Source organism: Miniopterus natalensis, chromosome 12 (assembly GCF_054644295.1).
Source record: "Miniopterus natalensis isolate mMinNat1 chromosome 12, mMinNat1.hap1, whole genome shotgun sequence".
Lineage (NCBI taxonomy): Eukaryota > Metazoa > Chordata > Mammalia > Chiroptera > Miniopteridae > Miniopterus > Miniopterus natalensis.
The window spans coordinates 29631199-29657585 of record NC_142092.1 but is presented as its reverse complement, the minus strand read 5'-3'; the positions used below and the strand labels follow the sequence as shown (position 1 = coordinate 29657585).

General features: G+C 47.2%; 1 protein-coding gene across 1 annotated transcript; it reads left to right on the top strand.

Annotated features, from left to right (window-relative positions):
- The first annotated feature begins 13050 nt into the window (after nucleotides 1-13050).
- MLANA (melan-A) lies at nucleotides 13051-24485 on the top strand. The gene is made up of 4 exons (XM_016214238.2): nucleotides 13051-13127; nucleotides 17099-17195; nucleotides 22750-22863; nucleotides 23834-24485. The coding sequence occupies exons 1-4, from the start codon at nucleotides 13051-13053 to the stop codon at nucleotides 23900-23902; spliced, it is 357 nt and encodes a 118-aa protein (XP_016069724.1). The 3' UTR covers nucleotides 23903-24485.
- The last annotated feature ends 1902 nt before the right edge of the window (nucleotides 24486-26387 follow it).

The window sequence follows — 26387 nt, the reverse complement described above, 5'->3', positions numbered from 1 at the left end:
GGTGGGCTTCACCAACTTTGCAGTTTTGCTGGTGAATCACTGTGGTCAACCGCCTGCTGCCAACTTTGGGATGAAGGCATAAAGAAGAGTGAGCTGCCCGGCTGGTGTGGCTCAGGCTCAGTGGTTGAGTGTCGACCCATGAACCTGGAGGTCACGGTTTGATTCCTGGTCAGGACACGTGCCCGGGTTGTGGGCTCGATCCCCAGTAGGGGACCTCACTGTTTATGTTCCTACTTTGGGAGCTCCTGCCTGCTATATCAGACACTCACCCCAAATTACCTTAAGCAAAAGAGGAATCGATTGAAAGAATCCTAGAGCATCTTAAGCAATAAAAAGGAGGCCATGTAACCAAACCACTGGGCCTTAGAAAACAGGGACCAGGATATCAAGTGATGTCAGCACTTCCTTTATCAGCTACCTGCTCCTGGACCAACCAACCAAGTCAAGAGGGAAGGTTCTATAAGAACATGAAAATTCCCACTTACACCTCATGAAGTTGGGATGGTAGGGGCTGGTTCTCAGAAGGGCATGTTATTCCATGGAGAAAGAGAAGGGTAATGGCACTCAGGGTCTCTTTTTTCAAGAAGTTGAGGTGGCACCAAGGACCTGGGCCAGGCCCTGGAAAAGTCTGGGAGTGTTGGGGGACTGGGTGAAAAACATGAAGGGATTCAGAAGTAGAAATTGGTAGTTACAAAATAGTCATGGGGATATAAAGTACACCATAGGGAATGTAGTCAATAATATTGTAATAACTGTATGGTGCCAGGTGGATACTTGAAATACTGGGTCGACCAATTTGTAAAGTATATGATGGTCTAACTACTGTGCTCTACACCTGAAACTAATACAAAATAATATTGAATGTAAACTGTAGCTGGGGGGGTGGGGAGGCCAATAGAGCACCAAAAGACCTGTGCGTGCAAATATTTTGCAATTTCAGGACTCCAAGGCTTAGTGAGAAGTGAAGCTTGAAGGAGGTTTCACAACAGACCAGTGGTAACCATACAAGTGTAAACACAGCTCTCATTATAGTATTTGTTAATGATCACCCTTTGTTAGTGGCTATTGGCTCAAATTCATCCTGTATAAGTCAAGGATGCTAAATTCAAGGTCCAAGACAGTTTAATTCAGTGGTCTACTTCCCTGGTAACTATGTGACTTAAAGACTTCTCTGAGCCTCAGTTTTCTCATCTTTAGTGTGGGGATAATAATACTTGTCTCGTAGGTCAAAATATAATGAATGTATACAGTCTTGTGGTAGCTAAGCAATGGCCCCCAAAAATATCCTGGTCCTAATTCCTAGAACCTGTGAATGTTACCATATGTGGAAAAAAGGTGTCTGTAGATGTGATTAAATGGAGGATTTTGAGATGAATAGATTATCGTGGATTATCTAGGAGGTCCCCAAATGCAATCAGGAATATCCATATAAGAGGGAGGCAGAGGGAGCTAAACTACAGACATAAGACATTGGGAGTGTGGTCACAGAGGTAGACATGGGAGTGATGAAGCCACAAGCCAAAGAATGCTGGTAGCCACCAGAGGATAGAAGAGGCAAGGGAGGGACCGTACCCTCAAGCCTCCAGAGGGAGTGTGGCCCTGCCAACACCTTGATTTCAACCCAAGGAAACTGATTTCGGACTTTTGGCCTCCAGACCTGTGAGAGAATAAATTTCTGTTGTTTTAAGCTACCAAATTTGTGGTAATTTGTTACACCAGCCCTAGGAAACTGATGTAGATCCCATTGAAATATAAAAGATTGTTTAAAGTACAGGTCCTGTCATGTCTTAGACTTTCCCAATGTCTAACAGTTCCAAGAAAATGAGAAAAATGTAAATTCCCATGCTCCTACGCTAGCCAGTTTGCTAGAGAGAAGCAGAGACAAGATTTAGGAGAAACGTGGTTCAGCTTGGGGGCAGGCGGTTCAAGTTCAGCGCTGTGGTGGTTTTACTGGGTCTTGACAGTTCTTCACAGGAGACAGAGAAGACTGCTCTCAAGAAGCACTGTTTCTTTAGCAACTCTACCAAAAGGTAGGGGTGAGGCTCTAAAGGGCCTTATGGGGTTGGTGAAACTACCCTGCTTCAAGAGGGGCAGAATTTTGTTGGTTTTACTGTAAGTGAGGGGACAGAGAGAATGAGGGGAACAAATGAGCAAGTCTCCAGAAGGCGGAGCGCCTCTGATGCCTTTCTTCCAGCCCCTTTCACCTTCACTCACGTTACAAAAATCATAAAATGCTTGGTGTATTGGATCCCCCCAAATTTGATCATGAAAATTTTAAAATATACAGGGAAGCTGAAAAACTTAAACAGCCATCACTCATATATCTACTACCTCAATTTCCCAATTATATTTTACTGCATTTATTCCACATCTAATCATCTGTGCATCCTTGTGCTCATCCATCAACCCACCTTATTTTTGGTACATTTTTTAGTAAGTTGTAGACACCACTATCCCGCACTCCTGAACACTTTTAGCTGAGGGCTTGGAGTGGTGGGAACCAGAGAAGGTCCTTGTCTTTGCTTCTGAACTGACATGAGGAAGAGTCTGGGGGGCAGATGCGGCTACAGGACCACGAGAAGCATGAAGGGTAACGCCCCCGGGGAGAGCACTCAACCTGGGGGCGCTGGTTTCCCGCAGGCCGGCAGCTGGATTTGGAGGCACCTTTAACCACGTCCTCCTGGGGAGCGGGTGCCCCTGAGGTCCGCACTGCGTTCACAGGCGGAGCCCGGGGGGTGCTACGTGTGTGTGGGCAGCCGGGGCTGGGATGGCGCTTACAAGTCCTTTTCCTGTTGGACACACAGCAGGTTCATCCATCAGTACAACATTGTAAAGGAAAAAGATGTATTTTATTTTTTAAAATATCACCAAAAGGAGAAGAAAGAGATAGATGGAATAGAAAAAATATTGGAAGAAATATGACTGAGAATTTCCCCAAACGAATGCCAACGCCAGACAACAGATCCAGGAAGCTCAGAGAACGCTACCAAGCAGGATAAATGCAACAAACAAAAACCCAACCCAACCCGAACCAACAGCAACATTAAAAAAAACACTACACCTAGGCGTATCTTATTCAAATTGCAGAAAATAAAAGACAAAGAAAAAAATCTTGAAAGAAGCCAGAGGGGAAAAAAAACGCCTTACCTATAGAGGAGCAAAAATAAGAATTTCATCCAACTTCTCAGAAACCATGAAAGCAAGAAGGGAGTGGAGTGACATAGTTAAAGTGTTGCGAACAAAAAAACCAGCTTGGAATCCTAAATCCTGTGAAATCATCCTTCAAAGGTGAAGGAGAAATCATTTTCTCAAACAAAAATGGAATGTTTTGCCAGTAGGCCTTGCACAAACTGTTAAAAGAAATTCTTCAGAGAGAAGGAAAATGATATAGGTAAGAAATTCAGATCTAAAGAAAGGAAGAGTATTAGGAAAGGAATATATGAAGGTAAAATTTCACATTCCTGAAGTAACACACATGTGCACCCCCCAGTGCTCTTAGACTGAGCACTGTGACTGCAGGGGGAAGGCAGGACCACTCAGTGACTCAGCCACTGTTCCCTCAGGGACAAGGGAAGGCTTCCTAGGAGCCGGCGCTGTGACGTGGCCGGGCCTGGGTGAGGGGTGCTTGCCTCCCCCTGGGCTGGGGGCCTCGTCCTCCCCCCCCCCCCCCCGTGGGGAGAGGAGAAAAGGCAGGCCCAAACCTGCCCACGAAACAGCGTCCTGTCCAGCGAGAAGCTGGGGGCTTAGCCCTCAGGGAGGCTGAAAGAGAGAAAAAAGCAAGAGAGACCACGCGAGGGAGCCTCTGACCACAGGAAGCAGCAGCCCCGCCGCAGGCCAGCCGCCACCAGACGCCCCGTGGTGGACACTTCACAGGCCCCAGAGGTGGCCCCGCCGCAGAGCCACGGACCAGATGCTGCAGACCCAGCAATCTGCCATCTTTCTGTCCCTTCCATACCTCTAGCTCGAAGCAGCCTGGGGGGAAATACATGATTCATAGCTTTCCTCCCTATTTTTGTGCCTTGTTAGCCACAGACAGGGAAATCCCCAGGCTGGAGGTTAGATCTTTAAAGTCCCAGGTTCAGGAGGGCTGAAATGGAGCATAAGGACACAAGCACCACTTACGGGGGGGAGGGGAGTTGGGAAATGGAGCCCCGAAGGGCCTGCTGGGTTTGCCTCTAGGAGACCCTCTGCCCTCAATGCTGAATGCGCCAGCAGGAGCAAAGACAGGCTGGATCCCTCCTGCCACCGACTCTGGCTCCAAAACAGTCTCCTATTCAGCGGTTTTCCATCGAAGATTGTGGGACTGCTCAGTCTTAATTCAGAACCAACGGGTCAGTTTAGGTATTTGCTTAATCATGTCACGGGACCAGCACATGCAATGCCTGGGACGGGACTTGCAACAATAGTGCGAAGAACTCTTAGGAGGTGCCGGGGACACTGGGTTCAGGGCTAGGCTTTGCCACAGATCTTTGTATGACCCCGGCAGGTCGTCTCCTTCTCCATGTCTTTGCTTCTGCCTAAGAAGAAACCATTTCTTATCTAAAATTCATTTAGACCAGTCCAGTCTTTCTGCGGAGTGCAGTGAGAGAGAGGAGCAGGCAGGGCTGGGCTGATGTCTGGTGGCAGGGCAGGGGTACCCCTGTCCTTAGAGCTAGTACCCCCCGGGTTGTGAGGTTGAGAATGTTCCCACGGAGGCACAGTCTTAGCAGACACACACCCGGCCCAACACTGAGGGTGTCGACAGGCAGGGATGGACTGGCCCAAGGCCAGGGAGGGGCAGCTTAGGGGACACCCCTGGCCTCTAAGGAACAGGAGGCTCAGGCCTGGGGCTGCTCAGCTGGCCTTCCTGGGAAGCTGTGGGTGGGCTCTCCAGCTGGAAGGGGCTTTTTCAGGGGTTCTCATCATCAGTCTACACTTCTGCCCCTACCAGATAATTGAATAAGCCAATGGTTCTCAAGCTTTAGCTTGTGTTAGAATCACCTGGAGGACTTGTTAAGCAGATGACTGGGCCCCATGTTTAGAGTTTCTGATTCAGTAGGTCTGGAGGGGGCCTGAGAGGATGTTTTTCTAACCAGTCCCCAGTGGCTGTTGAGGCTGCTTATTGAGCCTGCACTTTGAGAACCACTTAACTACAGAAAAGCAGTTTTATTTTATGTGATGCCATGGTGGACACTTAATGTATATCATTTATATAACACTCACCATAGCCGGGTAGAGATGCTGGGCAGTCTGTGAAACTCTCTCTTCTGTGTGGAATTGTGTTCCCCAAAACACACATTGAAGTCCTAACCCCCTGTACCTCAGAACGGGACCTTAGTTGGAAATAGGGTAATTGCAGATGTAGTTAGTTAAGATGAGGTCCTATTGGAGCAGGGTGAGTCTCTAATCTGATATGACTGGCGTCCTTATAAAGAGCCACAGACACACAGAGAGAGGTCAACACCATGTGAAGACAGACACACAGAGAAGACAGACCTGGGATGACAGAGGCGGAGATTGGAGTGACGCATCTACAAGTCAAGGAATGCCAAGGACTCCCAGCAAACACCAGGAGCTGGAAGAAGCAAGGAAGGATTCTCCCTACAGGGTTCAGAGAGAGCATGGCCCTGCTGACACCTCAATTTCAGACGTGTAGCCTCCAGAACTGTGAGAATAAATTTCTGTAGTTTAAGCCACCCAGCTGGTATTACTCTGTAAAGCAGCACTTGGAAAATAATACTCAATAAAAGCTAAATGGCCCGTTAGCTATTCTCTCCAGATGACTTTGTTCAGGTGCTGTGACTCCACTGGAAGGACCAGGGAACCCTTCCTGAATCAAAGAGAGCTAAGGACATGGGGTGGTCCGGTACAAAGACATTGCTCAGTGGGTGTGTTCCATTCTGGATAGTGACAAACCAACCCAACCTGGTCCTTTGACAAGAAAGTGACAAGAAGTATCAGAAGGAGCAGTGGGTGCCCTTTGCTGACAAGTCATTACAGCTGCAGTCATCTCCTTAATGAAGATGGGCTTGCCCTGGGCCTCCATGAAGCAATTACAAGCTCAGCCTTGAAAATGTCCTGTTCTTCCTAATAATACATTTCTTTGCCTCATCTGAAGCCACTCATGGGTCTCTCTTTGCAACTTGGAAGAAACTAAACAAGAATAAACTAAATAAAAAAAAAATATTATCCCCATTTTACAGTTGAGTAAACTGAGGCTCAGAAAGGTTAGGTAACTAATCCAAGGTTGCAAGGCCCAAAAACTGCAAAGATAGGACTTGAACCCCTGGCTTCTATTCTACAACTCATGGAAAGGCCCAAGCAGAGACTCTTGGGGGTGAGGTAGATTCTAGTGTTAGCCTCCTGCCTTTCAGTCAGTGGCCCAAGGAGCACCTGGCAGCCTTGCACAGTCTCCTGAAGGATTTCCTCTCCAGGAAACAGCAAAGGCCAGGGATGAAGCCTAGCTTTTCAGCCCTATGTGACTGCACGGGCCACCATTTGCTGAATGTTGCAGAGGGCAGCCCTGTCTTTGTCTCTCTTGCATCCCTTCCTGTAGTGTAAAGCGAGGATATAGCCCAATTCCCCCTCCCAGTCAGTGGAAAGATGTCTGCCTGGCCAGCGGCCACAAGGAGCAGAGAAGCCAGACTGTTTCCTGTGTCCTTGAGGGTTAACAAGCTCCACCAGACCCTTTGTTTGGCCGGCCCGCGGGTGGTTCCCAGCACAGCTCCCTCCCTCTCCGCTCTGCTAGCTGCTGGATAATCCCTTGCTTGGCCCTGGCCTGCACTGAAACTCCCTAACCAGCCGCCAGCAGGTCTTCCCCAGATGTAAGTAATAAAGGCTGTGTCTTTTCCCTCTGGTCCTCCTTGTGGCTTTTTTTCGGTCTAGCAAAGAACAGTGTGGCACTCCTGGGGCTGGAGCTCCTGCAGACACTTCCTTATTTCGGTAACAACCACCCATATTCCCTCTGAAAATTTCTCCTTCCCTGTTTCATCAGCCTGGAAGGAGCGTTAAATACCACACTCCAGCCCAGACCACTCAATGCCTGCGCAAAGATTTGGCACAGGACCCAAGCCACCCAAACAAGATTCTCCAAGGACTCTAATTATTGCACATAGACAAACATGGGTGAACATGGTTAGAGGTGATTTCTTTCTGACGGCAACAACCTGAAGGATCACCCACTAATTCCTTCTACCTGTGTTCACAGGACTGCTCAATTCTATTCCTTCTTAAGACCTGCCTTGTTCAGACTTTTTTTTTTTACTTCTGTGGGACATCTTCATAATCTTCCATTAATTGCCTTATATCCTCAAGTAGCCCTAGTTGAGTGTCTGTTGCTAGCAACCAAAGAACCCTGATACAAGAGCCTATTCCACGCCAGGCACGTGAACCTTCACCTAACAGCCTCCTGACACACAGATACTGTGTTCCCATTCAGCAGATGAAGAGACTGAGGCTGAGTGTCTTGGGTAATACAGGACACACAACCAGTCTATGCTGTAGCCAGCATTTGAAACAGAATCCAAAGCCCAGGCTTTCTCCTATTCATCCCTTCACGTCACCAGTCCAATACCCTGCCATTTAAGGACAAGCTGCTGCTTCTAGATCTTTCAATATGATTTGCAGTTTACAAAATGTTTTCACCCACAGTAACACATGTAATTCTCATCGCCACCTCGGAGGAAGATATTTTCATGACATTGGAAAGTAGGTTGACCCCAAGTCTGGTCAGCCTCAATTTTTTCCTTGCTAAAAACCTTTCTGTGACTCAACACAGCCTGCAAAGTCAGTCTGAAAGCCTCAGCATAGTGTTCCAGGGCCTTTGAGATTCAGGCTTCAGGCCAGCACTTTCTTTCTGGTACTTTGAGCTCCAGCCCCTATAGAGCTATTTGCCATCCCCCAAATCTGCCAGGCTGTTCTGCACCTTGGAGCCCTCCCTCCACCTGGATGTCACCTTCCCACTCTCACCTAAGTCCTGACTAGGGAACGTCTATTTTTCCTCCCCCCTCATGCCTGGTGAGCCCTTGCTTACCTTTCCAGACTCCAATGAAGTTCTTCTTCCTCTCAGAAACCTCTCCTGTGCCTCCTGCCCCCAAGAAAAACCAGTACCCCCGCTGCATCCTGGGCAGGAATCTGGGGTGGCTCTAGCATTATCTGACATCATAGTGGACATTGAGGTTGACCCCTCAATATTTTCCACCCCAAAGGTCATAGAAATCCAGTCCTGCAATCCCACCCTTCTTGACAGAGGCTGGTCAGAAGTGGCCATGGGATGCTTAAATCCCATTTTTGATTTAGCAGTGCTTTCCTCTGCCCACCAGAACAGCCTTGGAACCTGGCCACTGCTCACACGGGCGCCAGCTGTGTATGTGTGGGGATGACACTAGGTCCCCTGGAAGGCCTCCCAGCTCCTTCCAGGAATCCAGCCAGAGGCCAGCAGAAGCTACTCTTGCTCTAGTGGCCGAGGGAGGAGGGGCTCCTGCTGCCCTCCAGTTGCCCCCAGGCTGCTAGGGCTTTCCTGTAGGTCCCCGTGTAGACACACCTTCATTCTTCTGTTCTGTCTCCACCTTGCCACTGCCCCTTCACCTTCAGAACTTCTCCGCCCCACCCCCTGTACGCCGCAGGCAATAACTTGTTAGCTGAGTAGCCCGGCAGCCCTCAGGTCACAGCTGACCATGAGTTCATAGGATGACCCCTCCATCCCTCCCTCTCAAGGCTGTCTGCGCATTCGCAGGAGATTCCAAGAGGTATCCGCTTTTCTCACACTTCAGCAATTTGCCAGGCACTGTGCTGGACGATTTTACATATTATTTCTCAAGTCTCACGGCATTTTAAAAATTACTGTTTATTCTCATTTTGTATATGAGGCTGCTGAAGCTCAGAGAGGTTAAGTAACTTGCCCAAGGTCACACAGCTATAACAGGAGCTGGGACTAAAGGCCTTTTTGTCTTGGTTCAGGGCCCTGCTGGGTGTAGGGAGGGAATACTGTCTGCAGCTGGCCTCAGACACCACAGATGTGCCTACTTGAGCCCTCTGCCTTCTAAACAGCAATTCCTGTTTGTTCAGCTTCTATAAAAGGGCAGCAGCACCAACCCCATGTACAGCGATGTCCTCTATAACATTCTAGAATTTTCTGGTGGGGTATATGTGAAGGAGCAAACCCTCACACCCCAAAGCCACACAGATTGAAAAGATGAAGCGCAGCCCGGCCGGGCGTGGCTCAGCGGTTGAGTGTGGACCTAGGATCCAGGCGATCGGGGTTCGATTCCCGATTAGGGCACATGCCCAGGTTGTGGGCTTGATCAATGACTCTCATCATTGATGTTTCTCTCTCTCTCTCCCTCTCCCTTCCTCTCTCTGAAATCAATAAAGATATATTTAAAAAAAAAAAAAAGATGAAGTGCAGGCAGTTTGGACTCCAGGGCCCCTGCTGTCGGCCTGTTGGGTGGGGGGAGTCGGGATGGAGAAGTAAGGAAATCACTGGAAGTGTGGAGAGCGAGGGCAGTAGGGCCTGGCCTGGGCTTTTCGGGGTGGAGCCAGGGGCTATGGCAATCCAAGAACAGTGACTGGCACTGAAGAAGGTTCTAAGTCCCAAGGAAATGAGTAAAGTGGATCCTGGCCCCTGAGCACTGTGAGCCGGAAGGCTTTGAAAAGATCAGAGGGGCATCTCTGCCATCAGTCCCCCTCGGCTCCACCAGGGCTTCAGCAGGTGGGCCCGTGGTGCGAGGCCAGGCCCACCAGGTGGCAGCAGAGAACCAGTCAGGAGCCAGCAAGGTGCAAGCTGTAACCCTGGAGCTGGGGACAGGGAAGTGGCAGTGCCACCTCCAAACTAAGGCAGGTTGAACTGGGCCAAAGGGGTAATGGGTCAGCACACTATGTTGCTAAACTTATTCTGTACCAGACACTGCCAAGCACCGGGTGAGCACGATCTCTTTTAACTCTCACAGCTAACCTAGGGAGTACTTTTCTTAGCCCTACCAATCAACTGCCTCCTGCATGCCCCCAACTGGGTACTGAGCCTGCAACCCTGGCATGCCCCCTGACCAGGAATCGAACTGGCAGCCTTTGGTGCATGGGGCGAAGTTCAACCAACTTAGTCACACTGGCCAGGCTAGCCCTACTTTTCAGATGCAGGCAGTGAGGCTCCAAGAGGTTTATGACTTGCCCAAAGTGACACAGATTGAAGAGATGAAGAGCAGGTGATTTGGACTCTGGAGCCCCTGCTGTGAGCCTAGGGGTGGGGGTGAGGAGGGTACTGTAACAAGTCACTAGGAAGTGTGGAGGGTGAGGGCAGGTAGGGCCTGGCCTGGGTTGGCCCTGGAGTAGAGCCTGAGGCCTAGGATAGTCCAACGACAGTGACCAGGAGCCTAGTCAAGGGGAATTTCTGGGGCACTTCCAGGAAACAGGATGTGGTAGGATTTTCAGGCTGAGGTTCCTTGGTGTACCGTAGGAGCTCCAACCCTGGGAGGGCCACACTGTTTCTTGCTAGTCCAGAAAAAGCACATGGGGGGCCAGAGGGGAGAGACATAGCCTTTATTACTTACATCTGTGGAATTTCCTCACTGGGCCAGGGTAGGCTAGGGGCTTATCTAGCCAAGGGGAGAGGGAGAGGGAGAGAGCAGTGCTGGGAGAGGCCTGCATGCAGGCCAAGGTCAAACAGAGGCTGGTGAGGGGCTTATTAGCCATCAAGGGCGTGGGAAACACTTAGTTCTGGGCTGCTCTGCTCCTTGTGGCTGCTGGCCAGGCAGACACCTATCCACTGACTGAGGGGGAATTGGGCTACATCCCCTACACTTGTGAAACCTTATTTGAAGAAGCCACCCCAGCCAATCCTGGGCACTTCAACCCGACAGGACTGGGTACCTCAGAAGCTGCAAACCACTCAAAGGCCCAAAGAGATGCATGCCTTTGTAAGATCTGATCAGGACTTTCTTGCTGAACTCCAAAGAGCACAGGAACTGGAGGGTATGTCCCCAGACAGGCCATAGTGTCCCTTGTGTGCTGGGTCTGGTCCTGTATCCCCCTCTGGGGGAAGGCATGATGCCAGCTGCTTTGCAGTCTCCATCCTGGAACAATGACCAGGCGCACTCAAGGCCCCTGAATTAGCACCCATCACCAGCAGACCTAAGTTACACTCGGGAGCTTCCCCTTCCCCTGAGATCCAGTCAGTACCTCCCTCCTCTCTGGTCTTGCTGCCAATCATCCATAATACTTTCAACAATAAAGATAAATTTTAAAAAATTAAAAAATAAAAGCAATAACTAATGAAAACACTATTGTTTTTCCGAAATTCAAATGTACCTGGGCATCCTATGTTTTAACCCGCAGCCCTACAGAGGAGGGACCAGCATCTAAAATAAGTGGCTTCCCCAGGATGAAATCCTGAGTTGGGGAAAACAAAGGCCATACTGAGCGTGACTTTTTGAGGGGAGGAATGAAGCTGATTTCATTCACGCCAATTAAGCAATCTCAGATGACCCCATCAGAAATCCAAACTCGTGACTAACATGGGACTCAAAACCAGGAAAAAAGAAAGAAGGGAAAGATTAAGAGAGGAGAAGCAGTCTTCACACACAGGGCAGCTGCCACGGAGGACGGCCCATTCGGGAAGGTAAGAGCACCCACTGCCCTCTCAGGCGCAGTGTGGACCTGTTCTTTCAGAACAGGGTTGGGAGATCCTGGTCACTCCTGCGCCCTCCCTCACGGCCTCTCTGAAGCTTGGCCATCAGCAGAGTTTCTCCTCAGTGTTGGTAATACCCAAATGCCCACGGTTCCCAGTCTCCTAGATGCTCTCTCGAGGCTGCCAGCAGCAGAGCAGCAGCCAGGGAGAGCCAGCCTGTGAGCAGCACCGGCTGCCACTCAAAGGACTGCTGCTCCTGGGTGGGGTCGGGCCAGGGCATGGGTGTCCTCGCACCGTTCCCCAAGGCTCTGAGCTGGAGGCATAAAAACAAGTTCATACAGAATTAATTGGGTTTCGTGTCTGTAATTTTGAACACGGGGTTCAGCCCTGCATTATTCACCTGAGCTGATCAGTGAGTTCAGCTGTAATTTCTTTTCTACCACTGGGAAGGGCAAATTACAGAGATGCCCCAGTGGAAAGGGCTCGTGCGGTGAACTCCCACTCTGCCCTCCCCCTTCTCTCCTGCTGTTCCAAACAGGCTCATTAATATAATTCTGTGGGGATCGGACCTTTGAAATTCATGAGAACAATAAGAGGGAAGAAAAATACATAATAGCAAGGGGAGAAGGGAAACCGCTGTTGGGTTTTAACAGGAACACTTTAATCACAACCACTGCAGTTCATGAGCTGTTTGTTTGTCTATTTGTATTATAGTTTAAATTTTTGTATTATAATGACATATATAAAACACACACAAACATTATATATATTTAAACCCTAGTCATGAGACTTGAACAAGGGAGAAGCAGAAATTGATTTTGGGACAACAGATTGTTATAAAAGTCAAGCAGTGGGCTTATTCAGCCTGTTTTGGGTGGGGTGACTGTGGACTCCACCAGGCACCTGTATGGGGTGGTTTCCTTTGCTGGAAAGTGGGCTGGGAGGGTGCTGTGCTTGGCCACAGACATTAGGTCATCATAGCCTTCTATTTGTCCAAGGATTGATATCAAATAATACCTTTGGAGAGAAATAACTCCTTTTATTAACCACAGTCTTGGGGCAAGGAAAGTAAGGACGAATAAAAATGCCTTTTGTTTGCTTGTTTCTCTACAGTGTATGCTATAGAGTCAAGTTGAAGGCAAATGAAGAGCATTTCCTCCCCAAAGAATAACTCAGTTTTAAAGTATTTTGCTTTTGTTTTTAGTTTCTTCTTTGAACTTAATTTTCTGTTGGTAGAAGGGATTAGAAACCTGAGCAATTTCCACTCGGTAGCAATGAAAGAAGCAGGCACACGTCCTCTCATAAAGGGAGACCAGGGCCCCAGCTGTCATTCCTGGTCACCTAGAGGGAGTGTCTTTGTGGGTCTTTATGAGATGACGAGCGTGTATGCTGTGGATACATTAAATGATGCCCATGTGCCTCTGCTGTTAGGTGTCCTGTGACCCTAGAAGATGCCTGGTGAAGAGGCCCAGCTCGTCTATGGGTACCCCAGGAGAGGGCATGGCCACTCCTACATCACCGCTCAAGAGTAAGTTCAAAACTTTTGCTAACACAGCCTCTGGATTCCGCCGGCACACATCAGTCCATCTCTCCAGTGTTTATTTCTCCAGAGAGTAAAAACTGGCAATGAAGTGAGGAGACGCTGTGGGCCCACAAGGGGCTCCCACAATAGCTTCTCTGAGGCTGAGCAGGCGAGGTGCTAGGAATGGTAAAAAGTTGGATCTGTCCATTTGTCTGCATTCTTGGCTATCTGGCCTTTGCTGTGGGCTCCCAGGCCAAAAAACGTATGTTTGGAAGCAAGTTGCCTCTTTCCTCACACTGGGTTCTGTCTGCTGCTCTGTCTGGGGCTCCTGAAGGTGGTCTGTGGACAGAACAAAGGTGAGTTGCCAAAGAGCAAGTGAGGCTGAAGGGCAGGCCTGCGATTCCGCCTGCGACTGGCTCCACGGCAAACCTGGTGGTCAGAACATTTGCATCGTAACTGTTCCTATGGAAAGGCGTTTGCTATTACAAATCAATTAAAAGTAAGTGTTTATATGATTAAGCATTTCTAAGGGCTAAGCATTGTATAACCTGCCCAAGATGCTTTTCTTGCCTTTGGAAGAAATTTTACAATCTAGTGGGAGAGTCAGGCACGAGGGTAACTTCAGCAAGAGAAAGTGCTGTAATGGGAGCAGGGGCTGTGGGGACGCGCTCTGCACCGGCGGGTGTGGTGGTGGGAGGGGAGCTCCACCAGCGGACAAACAAGGAACCATCTCTGAAGCGGTCTGCTGACAACTTCCTGCAAGCCTACCCTACCTTGGGAAAGGACTGTTGACCAATCTTTCCTAGAGCAAACAGCAGGGGCAAGCAAGTTTTAGAACCCAGCCCAGGCACTGAGGGAGCATTTTCTCAAAGACCCTGTGGGATTGTCTAAGGTCCCTGTATGGTCACTGGGGGTGGGGTGGGCAAATGTTCAGAAAAATTGTCTCAAGAACAAAAGTATATTCTTTGGGGGGGGGGGTACATTGCACATGGTATTAAGTAGGATATTGTTTCAGCTTCTGCGTGATGACTCAATAGACTCTACTGCTATGGAACCTAGAGAGGGGTTCTCTCATGTGAGACGGCATAAGTCACCCATGAGCTTGAAGAAATGCAGTTTTCTAGGTGCTGCCACCCGAGAGGCTGATTCGGTCAGACTGGGGGTGGGGGGCCCCGGATCTGCACTGTAACGCACATCTCGGGTGACTCTACTGCAGGAGGCATTAGGGTGACACTCTGAGGCCCCCGCCCAGCTGGGTACTGGGTTTCTCTGGCATATGCTGGTGGTTTCCGCTCCCAGTCAGTCCGTCTGTGCCTCGGGGTGGTGAGTGCAGCATGACTGTGTAAAGAGCTGGGACAGAGCTCTGTCTGTGTCCTGGTGTCCAGGGCTATAACCGCAGACCTGGGGGCGAAATCAGAACACAGGCAGGCTGGGAATCAAATCAGCTGCCTTAGTCACGAGAGCCCACCAAACGCTCCATGTGACAGCTTCATTTCAGGAAAGGGTGATCTGGTAGGAGAAGCGCTGGCCTGGGCGATGGGGGACCTGGGTCTGGCCCAAATCCTAGACTTACTTGCTGGGTATCTCGGGCTAGTCGCTGTGAAAGCGGGTTCTGCCACTCACCTGTTGTGCAACCTGAGGCATTTTACTGGCCTAACATCTTGGGATGTCAGCTGTAAAATGAACATCATACCTACCTCAGAGGTTGCCATGCAGATGGAACAGGAGCCTGTATGTGGGGGGCTTGGCACAAATTGGTGCTTAGTGAATGGTAGAGCAGCCCCTGAGGTGGTGCCGATGCTGCTGAGTCACGGTGGGTTTCAGCCTCATGATCTAGAAAGTGGTGGGCTGGCCGGCATGATTGGGTCTGAGTTTTATCCTGCACTGTCATGCCATGTTTCTCTCTATCCCACTGGGAGATGGCCCCTTGGTCCCTCGGCGTCTTGAGATGGAGGTGGTCCGGCAGGTGGTGCTGGGCAAAAGTCTCTCCAGAAGAAGCCTCCATTAGACCTTATTTTGCCTGCAGCTACTCAGTCTCTTATAAGTCACCCAGCTCTGCAGAGCCTTTCTTTAGCAAGTCACAGATAAAAGCCCCTGCACTCTGCATTTTGTTGATGTTGTTCATGCTGGGAAGTAGAAAATCAGGCAGATGTTAGCTAATTGGCAATCTTAGAGAAAGCAGAGCCCCAGGGCCTGGAATCGGGTAAGTGATGCCTCCCACGGGCCACCGGACATGGGGCCCCCTAGGCTGGCTTGGACTTCTGGACGGCATCCTGCTGCTGAAAACCAGACCCTTCTCAGTGATGCTGCAGCTTCCCTCCAGGGTCAGCTTGGACACTTCTTCCCAGGGCTGAGCCCCAGGGCTGTTTCTTTTAGTAATCCATCCATGCCTGGCCAGCTGGGAGGTACTAACCAAATATCTACGAGTCCTGACCCCAAATGTCATCTGGCCTCTCTGACCTGGCAGCCAGGCTGGCTGAGAGGTCAGGGCTCTCATGTCAGCCGCCCCAGGGCTCTACCACCAGCTCCATTCTGAGGTGCCTCTTCCAGGTCCCTCAGGTGAGAGCAGGGTAAGCAGCAAGCACTAGCCCATCTGACCCGGTCCTTGGTGACCTGCACTGGAATCTTGGAGCAGGTGGAGGCCAAGCTGAGCATAAACACAGGACACATGTCCTAGCTGGGCTGGGCTCTGGCATCCGTATGCGATGGTTATAGTCTCAGGGACCTCTAAATCCTACAAGCCCTACTTCCATCCCTTCAGTCAGAATGTGCCAGCTCTAAGCTCTCAATGGCTGGTTCCCAAGCTCTCTCCTTTTCTTTATTACCTTTCTCCATCCCCAACCAAAACTTGCTCTGTGGTATGTTGCTGATCCCTTTCTTCTCACTAGAGTGTCGATGACTAACAAAAGGTTAAAGTCACATTTTGCCACAAATCCACATATTTTTAGATAGTTATTTTAAAAAGACATTAAATTGTTCACTCATTTTTCAGAGAGACTGGTGTTATGGGGGAGAGGATGTGAATTTGTTATCAGCCATAATTCATTTGTTCCTTTTTTACTCATTTGTTTGGACATCCACACAACTGTCCATCCATTCATCCATCCACCTAGCTTCAAAAAATATTTCTTGAAACACCTATGTGCCTGACCTTTTCTAGGTATTGAGGACACAGATTTTAAAAACATAAACTAAAAAACTCCTCTGGGAGCTCTTTTTGTATTTCTAAAAGAAACAGGTAAGCACACTGCTGATTAGCAGCACAGGGAGGCCTATGAGAGAAGGCGGGATGGGCTGCCATCAAACTGGGAGGAATGAGGCTGAGTCTAGGAAGGTGAATATGTTAGGAAAGAAATGGAGAGAGATGGGCAAGGAGTGAGGTGTGGGGGAGGGACTGGGCTGAGAGGGCCCAAGGGAGAGTCCATTTCAAATCCTACGCTACCTTGAATCCTATGCACTTAACCTTGAATTTATTTCCTCATCTATGAAATGGGGATGAGAAGTGGTGTCTGCCTTCCAGGGCTATGGTGAGAACTGAATAAGCTAATGTATCTGGACCGTTTAGCTTGGCACCGCCTTATAGTAGATGCTAAGTCAGTGCTAATTTTCACTTCCTTTTTGTGGACTGATAGTTGGGGAGAATGGTTTAAACCGGTCCCGAAGAAAAGGTAATTCAGCCTCAATAAATATATTGTCCACATAAGGGTCAGTTGCTACTGCACCTCTTGCACCAGGAACGTGGGTGCTTGGGCCCATGGCAGTTAGCACGGCTCCTGTTGGCACGTACCTGAGGGGCCCCTGGATACAAGTGCAGGAGGCCTGGTGGGTGCTCAGTGTGCCATGTGGTGGGAAATGACCTGGGGACTGGACAGTGCTGTTCTGGGCTGGCAAAGTCCCTGTAAAGACAGAGGAATGTTTTATCATAATGTGGGGAGAGGCTTCTGTACCAAGATGGATTTGTCTATCTCTTGGGCCAGGATCGTAGGGATCGGCATCCTGACAGTGATCCTGGGGCTCCTGCTGTTCCTTGGCTGCTGGTACTGTAGAAAACGAAGTGGATACCGGAGATTGAAGGTAAAGCTCCCATGGCCTGGATCCTTCCAGATCCAGGACCCCACTTCCCCTTTTCTGTGAATTTCCAGGCAGTGGGGTAACGTTCTCATGATCACCTCTAGCTCTGATTCCTGCTTCTGATGAGTCTTTCTCTACATTATCCTTCCTGCATCCCTTCCTTGGCCTCTGCCCAGGCGTCAGCCCCAACCAGGCCCCAACCAGTGACCACTCTTTGGTTCCACTCAGAGCAAACGAGTGCCTGGCTGTGTGTGCAGCTGAGCACTGGTATTTTGTGGGGCACAGGGGCAGGTTCATGATCCTCTTGCACAGCCACCAGCAGCTTAGAGACACTCCAGGTCCTACCAGTCCTTCTGGGGAGTCTCACAGCCTCCGTTGCTCCACCTAACGGCCGCTCCTCTCACCTGCCTCTTCACTCCTTTCCTCTCACGTTGCCTGGGAATTCTTCCAACTCTGCTGTACCAAGCAACCCAGTATGCCTAGGACCCGTCTGGCCATCAGGGCGATGAGGTGACCATTCACTCCTCAGCAGCACAAAGGACCACCAGGTTTCTAACAGGCTCCATCTTCCTTTGCTGGCCAGGGTGGTTCTAATAGGACTTTTTCTTCTTTACCTGTATGATCAGGAAGCTAAGAAGTGACACAGCCCAGTCTTGGGGCAGCAGGATATTCCACAAATGGGAAACATCAACTGAGTCTCTAAACTATAAAAACTACAGGTGTCAGAAACCTCGCTTCAAAGCCAGGTAGCACCCTAGCACTCACGCATCCAAAGGCCTTGGCCACAGTGAGCAAGGAAATGAAAGGAGAGCTGCCTTTCTCTCCCCCGCCCTCTCCTCTCCCCCCCCTTCCTCTCTCTCACCCTCCTTCTCTCTCCTGTCTCTCTTGTTATTACAGATCTGAAAGCTTCTGAGGTTGATACATGATGAAAAAAAAATTATCTTTACAGAAGATGTTGGAAAGTCCCATTCCTCACTCAGAGGAAAAGGTTCTGCGACGGAGGGGGGATTGGTGTGGGTGGGAGGCCGTCGCTTGGCAGACAGAGGAGGAGAGGGGAAGGTGAGCGCTGTAGCTTCAAATTCTCCTCCTTGCCAGGAAGCTTGGGCAGTCCCATGCGTCCCTTTTCCTAAGACCCATCTTGCCAGAGTGTCCCAAATACAAACCATGAAGGACAGGGTGAGTTTGGGGGCCGACATGCCCATGGAGCAGCAGCTCTCCAGGGTGTTGACATCTCGTGGGAAGGAGGAGAAGTTGCTGAGTCTGAGTAAGACTCCAAACCAAGTTCCACAGGAAAGCCTTGGGTTAGGAGGTCAGGGATGGGGCCCCTGCCTCTGTGACACCTGTCTGTGGCCGTCCACAACAGGTTAGTTGGGGTGGGGCGAGGGGCGCTTTGCTCTCTGCCACAAAACTTCATTTGTACGTCTAGCTCAGGGTTATGACATTGCCTGTAATCGGCTATTTACTTTTTTCTCCTCCACCCCTGTCTGTCCCCCACTTATGAACTGCAGTGGAGACTATTTCTCATTCACCTTTGTACCTCCAGTGCCTGGCACAGTGCCTGGCACAGTGCTTGGCACACAGCAGTCACCCAGTTGTATGGCATCGGGTTTTGGCCTCATTGTCTGCCATTGACTTGCTTGATGACCCTGGATTTTAACTCCTCTAAGCATCATTTGCTCTGTTCTATACCTAGACACATGATATAATATGATGTACATCTGTTTTTGTTTAATATATGTATTTTTTCTATATGGTTTGTATTCATCCTATGATTGCATATAAAAAATCACAATGATTTAGCTTTTCAAGGAGTAAAAGATCTACAGACTCAGTATGTTGGTACCTATTTCCTAACTCTCCGCAATTGCTAGCTGGATGATACTGGGCAAAAAGACAATGTGTTTTGGTTTTTTGTTTTCTTGTTTTTTAATTTTCCTTTCTGCTTCAACATGCTCATCTTAAACTCATTCAACTTAAGAGGAGCAGAGAGTCTTAACACTATGGGCTCAGACACTGAATATTTTGCCTGGTAAGATTCAAGTTCAACCGACCATCCCTCTATCTATCACTCTGGGTCTAGATCAGTGATCTGCAATTTCTGGAATTTTTATGTGTTTAGAGTCCCTGCCAAAAATACTCTCTGTCATTTATTTTTAAAATTAATATTAAAATCTTGTTTTTAGGCTTTCATATTTCCTGAAATGCCAGGTTGGGAATCAGCAAAGAAATGTAGGTAAAATTATGTAAAATAGTGCATTAAGTGCTGCATTTAATTACATAATTATCTCCCTGTCTCTCTTTGGTGATTCTATTTTCATTTTAAAACAGAAATACATAAATGACAATAAATGCAAGCTCTGGGTATCTGAGTTAGTCCACCTTTAACAACCTTCATTAAGCTTGGCAATGCCCACCTTCCCACTTTCACTGAACACAGAATGGTAGCAAGGTTGGTTGGAATTTAGATCTCCTAAAATTTCTTCCTTGGCTAACAATTCCTCTTAGGCCTGGAAAATGTCTTTTCAGAGGAAAGACTGCTCTTTCTTCAGGAAAATGATTTATAAGGTGCTGAAAGTTTGTTTTTGTATTTATCAATGTCACTCTTTCACCTGGAAGTTTAGAACACAATGCTTTTGATTCTTAGAGAATATTTTGAGGCCTTGCTGACAGCTGAGTTTACACCCATGTCTCCTGGTGTCTGTTTCTCGGTGCGTGGCCAGGCCAGGGGCCCCTGAACACGAATCACCCAGGGTTCTTGCTAAAATGCAGATTCTAGGACCAGCTCTGGTGGAGACCCAGGAAACTGCATTTTGACATGCACACTGTGGCAGGTGAGAGATTTAAAAAACAGAGAAAAAGAATAAAAGCGATTGTTAGCAAAGGGAGAGACAGACGAACTAAATACCTTTTCTGAGGCGGATCTCTGGGAGCTGGGGAGGGAAGCAGAACCTCCCTGTGTCCTCAGGTCAAGATTAGGGTCCTTTGGGTGGCTGTTCTAAGCCACTGAGTTTGAGGGAGGTTTGCTATGTAATGATAAATAGTTGACACGTGGGTATTTGATTCAGTTTGCTTGTGTTTTATTTAGTATTTTTTGCACCCACTTTCAGAAGGAAGATTGGACTATATTTTCTTTTCTTCTTTTTTCACCCTTGTTACCTGCTTTTCGTACCAAAGTTATACAACCCTTTAAAAATGAGCTAGGATGTGTTCCTTTTTTTCCTAGTCTCTGAAAGCATCTGGGTAAGTTTGAAATGATCTTTTCTTTAATGTTTGATTAAAAAGAGACAAACTAATGTTAAAAAAAAAAAAAGATTAGGGCCCTTGTGCACATATCCTTCCAGGAGGTAGGGTCAATAATAATTTCAGGCCGGAGTTTAGGAAAACTACTTTACAGTCTGCAGACTACATAGGTATCAGCTTAGTCCATGTCTGGCCTCGTCCAGTTGATGTTCCAAACACTGCTCCTCCCTTGGAAACCTGCTTTGATGCCCTTCTCACCCAGCCTAGTGCACAGACCCCAGTGACCAGCCAGGGTCCCAGACAAGCCCAAAGAGCCACCCTCCCTGAGCCGGCCTCCAGAGAGCATGCTGCTAACGCCTGCTACCTGGATTTGGCTCACAGATATGTTTGGGTCTGTATTTTTTTTCCTTTTTGATTAATCTTCAATTTTTCCATTGATTTCAGGTAGAGTAGGAGGGAAGGAGGGAGGGAGAAACATCGATGTGAGAGAGACATATCAATTGGTTGTCTCCCGCACGTGCCCAGACCAACCCACAACCCAGGAATGTGCCCTTGACCGCAATCAAACCCACTACCCTTTGGTCCACAGGCCAACGGTCTAACCACTGAGCAACACTGGCCAGGCTGAGCCTGTATTTCATTTATTTATTTATTTATTTTCTGGATGGAAACTATATTAGACACAGACAAAGGTGGAGGACATGGGTGGGGATGGTAGGCTTCACTTATATCTACAATGATGATTGAAATAAAACAGTACAGTTTTCAAGGTATTTGAATATTTGGAGTCAAATGATTCTTCAAATCATTTGGTTTATTTATTGTGCACAGAAAATCTTTTATTAGGGATTGCAGGAAAGCTAGTGTCAATTTTCCAGAGCAGCCCACTTAAGTCAATGTAATGGTTCCTAATAATTGATGTTCATCATTTTTCTCTTTCTCTCTCTCTCCCCGTTTCTCTCTAAAATCAATCAGAACATAACCTCAGGTGAGAATTAAAAATATGTGTATATAGCAAGCATTTATAAAATGAAGAATGTAAGTTTCATATAAAACTTCATGTTTTAAAATGTATGGGCCTGTATTTTAAAAAATTGAATTAGATGCCAACATTTAAAGTAATGTTTTATATAAAAATCTTGATTTCTAGTTTCTTTTTAAAAAAATTAAAAGTTCTGGGAAAACTGGCAGCTATGCAGTGGTTGTCCCTTCAGATGGGATGCACACGTCCTGCTTTCCTATGGCCCCCACCTGACCCCTTGATCCCCTTGCATTACCTGCCTGGTCCCTCTAAGTATGTGAGTACAGCTGAGCTGCCCCAGGCACAGGCAATAGGTGCATTGTCTGTAGAGCGGTGGTTCTTGGTGTGGTCCTGGACCAGCAACATCTCCTGGGAACCTGCTAGAAATGCAAATCTGTGGGCCCCGCCCAAGCCAGACTGTGTCAGAAACTCTGGGCGTGGGCCCAGCCGTGTTTAGCAGGCCCTCCAGGGAATGCTGATGCACGCTCAAGTTTGAGAAGCACTGTTGCAGGGAATTTAACAACAGCAATCAAAGTGACTAAAAGTTAGCCTGTTTTTAATTGTCACAAAATGCCAGCATTTCCTCAGTGTCAGTGATGAAATACTCCCTCTCTCCAGGGTGGACTACTCCTGCAGTCTCCACTTCGTGGTTTGTGTGTCTGTCTTGTACAAACTGTTGTCATTCTATTCCAGGGGTGAAGACCATCATCCTCTAACCCTATGCAAAGCACTAAGCTTTTATCCAGCCTCCCCCAGTAACTCAGGGTGCATAATTTAGCCTTAGCCTGACTTGTCATCATGTTGCAACTGAACTTGGAAGCTCAGGGCCACACCGCAGCATTTCTATCACAGTACATGCATTCCTGGTGTTTAAGATATTTTGCTGTCATTTTGGGAAAGGCGGAAACAGAGTGTATTCCTGCTGTCACGCTGTCAAGCGCTTGTCCTCGCTGTGATACCAGCTCCCGCCTCACTAGCTCTGATCTCCACGTGCAATCATTCTGAGGTCCATTTTTTAGATTCCCATTTTCTCCTTCCCTTTAAAATATTCATTGACTACTGGGTGTCAGGGACTATACTAGGAGCTTAACCTCTAGTTAATTCCTGCAACAGCTCTGAGAGGTAGGTGACGTTATTTTCATATTACAGATGCAAAAACTGGAGTCCAGAGGGGACACACAGTATGTGGCAGAACCAAGATTAAAACCCATTCTTAAAACTTAACTTCTTTCTCATTTCTTTAATGGATTCAATGATTTCTTCTCACCCACTGACCTTCATGAATTCACATTTCAGGACAAAAGCCTTTATGCTGGTACTCAAAGTACCTTAACAGGAATATGTCCACGCGAGGGACCTGGTTACCAGGACAGCAAACTGACTTTTCAAGGGAACAATTATGAACCTGTGGTAGGTTGAGATCCTGCATCTTGGGGCTTTTGTGAATAGCTGCTTTTAACTCAAATGAATAAAATTATTCCCATTTAAAGAGCGAGGACAATGTGAATGTATTTAATGCTACTGAACTGTACACCTAAACATAGTTAAAATGGTAAATTTTATTTCTATTTTACCATAATAAAAAATAATGATAACGGTGAAAAATAAGGGAAGCCCAGAGATTTTCTTAGATTGTGTTCTCTCACACCCCAATTTTCCAGGGTCATTAATGAGAGCCATACACGTAGGATCCAAAGGGAGAACTTGGTTCTGGATACAGTATCCTTTTGTCTTATGTTTTTAGTATATTTGTCTATGTCGTAAACATAGATATATCTAAGGGAGGAAATAAAAGACCTATTATTAATTGTACAGAGCTGTGCTGCCCAGCAGGGTAGCCACTAGCCACATGTGGCTGTTGAACACTTACAACACAGTAGTTTGAATTAAGATGTGCTCTGCCACATACCAGACTTCAAAGACTTAGTATGAGGAAAGAATATAGATAATTCATTAATGATTTTTATATTGGTTACATTGAAATGATAATATTTTGGTATGTGGGCTTAAATGAAATATATTATTAAGGTTAATTTTACCTGTGGTAAAAAATGCAATGTATTTAGTGTTTGTAAAAGAGTTCAGTAATTCATTAGTTAGGGCTTGGACTTCTACTGACAAGGATATTCCAGGTATATATGTTTTTTGAGATTTTGGGAAGCCCATTAGCCCTATTTTTCTCTACTCTTGCCCCAATGTTTCAACACATGCACTTGTGAAATTTAACGATTACCTTGTTGGGTGGAAATCAGATGTGGACACTTAAAAGTTTCAGTCCAGAGCAGAAGTAGAAATGTGATGCTACCTATTTTGACTTAATGGCTCTCCCAGGAACATATGCACTGTGGCCAAGCCCATACTCTTTTTCTCATTCTCACAGGTTCCCAATGCTCCGCCTGCCTATGAGAAACTCTCCGCACAACAGTCACCACCACCTTACTCTCCGTGAGAGCCAGTGGGGCCCCCGAGAGATGCTGAAATGGCTTGCCTCACACTTTGGATTAAATCTAATGTGGACATTTAATGGTCTGCTTTGGAACGCCATAGAAACAGTGTACACCATCACGACTAATAAGCTTAGTGCTAAATTCTTAGTAGGGAAACTAGCAATACTCATTTAGGAAATGATGAAAAATATTAAAATGGAAGAACTTTGTCAATAAATGTTGTAGTGCAAACTATCTGTGCCAGTAATAATGCTAATACACCTACGATGTTATTTCTGGAGGGATAGAATTTAAGTGTGTGTTCTGGGACCATTCAATTTCTTTTCAGTTGAAATTTGGCTAATAACTAACCAACTACTATTCTGATTTCTGAAGAAGCAACATCTTGACCAAACTGAACTCTAACAGAATTGTCACAGGTGAGTTTGGGCTATGGAGTGCTCACAAAGGATACCTTTACAGGTTTAAGACCAACAGCGGAATGGCTACCAAATTACACAGGCAGACTCATCTGATCAGGAAGGTGTCAGTGACATCTCTGCTAAAGTTCCATGGTGCTTACCATATGTACTGCAAAGACCCTTTCTTCCTTCTTTCTTTTCTTTCTTTCTTTCCTTTTCTTTTCTTCTTTCTCTTCCTTCCTTCCTTCCTTCCTTCCTTCCTTCCTTCCTTCCTTCCTTCCTTCCTTCCTTCCTTCCTTTCTTTCTTTCTTTCTTTCTTTCTTTCTTTCTTTCTCTTTTCATATATCTTTATGACTATTTTATATATATATGTATTTATTGATTTCAGAGACAGGAAGGGAGAGGAGAGACAGAGAGAGAAGCATCAATGCTGAGAGAGAGTCATTGACCGGCTGCCTCCTGCACGCCCCTGACTGGGGATCGAGCCCGCAACTCGGGCATGGGCCCTGACCGGGAATCCAACTGCAATCTCCTGGATCCTAGGTCAATGCTCAACCTCTGAGCCACAGCTGGCCAGGAGAGACCCTCTTTCTTAAGTGATTCATAAACACAGTTCTAATTACATTTCATTTCAGGGCTCAGTGCTGTCATAATAAATGACAAGAATTTCCTGTTAAACCAGAGGTGATATCAGAATTTAAGTAAGTAAAAGCTACTGTAGTTTGGCTGATGTCTTGCCCTAGATGTCCCAATGGCAGTTTAGTTCCTTTGGGCTCCCAAATCCCTCTCAAAAGAGCATATAGAAGAAATCATAAAGCAGGAGGATTCAGGAACAGTGTCCTTATTTGCTGGCAACATGATGGTTTTTGTTGTTGACATCTACATATGTATACTATCATTTATCCAGTATTTTTCTTTCAGTCAGCTCATGTTTTAAAAAATTGGCTTAAATTTTGTAACACCGCCCTAAATGGAAAATCAGTATCATCTTCCGTAAGTAGATGATAATCATAAACATGAAGATAATGAAAGCAAATTATTTTTATTAAAACCTAGGAAGATACTGATGGTAGCAGAGGGCTGTCAACCTGAGACCTGCTCTCTTTAAAGAGGGAGATTAGCAAGAATCAGAGAAAAGCTTTCAACATAATTAAAAGGCTTGCAGAGAAAGAAATGACTTTCTCACCATGTGACTCAGTGTTATCTAATGCTGAGTAAGCAAACCACCTAAAATCATCTTCTGTCATTGGAAACACCATGTAGCCTAACCTCATCATTTCCTACAAAAGACAGGATTGCAAAGAAAACACACTGAATAGAGACTCATTACACATACTGAAAAAAATGCCATTCAACAAAATACTAAAATACTTCCCTGCCCTTTCTGACTCTGTCCAGTCTTACCACTTAAAATAAGCCCTGTCTGGGTCCCCATCACCCCCACCCCTCGCCCTTTTCGAAAAAATACATGAGTTCTAAACAAAATAAACTCCATGAGGCATTTGGCCAGCTCCTTTCCTCATTGCAAAGCCTAGTCTGAGCCTTAATCCTTCACATTCATAGAATAACCTGTGGCTTGAGCCCTGGACCCCTCCAAGACCCCCAGGCCATCCATCATCTGCTGAGAGTTCTCTCCTTTCCCCCTGGCTTTCTTTGTAGAGTTCCTCAAGGCAAGTGTCCCAGAAGATGGGCAAGGAGGGTTGAGCTGAGCCTTCCAGAGAGAAGTTAGGAGAGTGCAATTTTGTTTAAAGGAACACAAGGTGCCAGATTCAGCCAAAAGAAGAACCAGCTCCCTACAGAAAGGCAGCCACTCTTTTGGAAATTGTTTCCTGGACTGGAGACCAATTATAACACAACCTTGGGAGCCAGGAGCTGAACGGCCACATGATGGAAGGAGCCTGGGTCACCAAGACCCCACTCGAACAGAGTCTGCCCCATGGATTCAATGACACACTGGCTTGGATTGAATGAGAACAGGTTGACCCCACAGAAAATCCATAAACTGTTAGGACATTGCCAGATCTGATACTGAAATCCAGGGCTGTTAGTTAATTCCTTTGTTGAGGCCCTTCAGTGCTCTGCCCCT

What these genes read in the sequence shown, in the direction of transcription:
- MLANA (XM_016214238.2), top strand. Translation starts at nt 13,051, where the DNA reads ATGCCTGGTGAAGAGGCCCAGCTCGTCTATGGGTACCCCAGGAGAGGG. An exon ending in TCCTACATCACCGCTCAAGA is followed by an intron (nt 13,128 to 17,098) that starts GTAAGTTCAAAA and finishes CTCTTGGGCCAG; the next exon opens with GATCGTAGGGATCGGCATCC. An exon ending in GTGGATACCGGAGATTGAAG is followed by an intron (nt 17,196 to 22,749) that starts GTAAAGCTCCCA and finishes TTCACATTTCAG; the next exon opens with GACAAAAGCCTTTATGCTGG.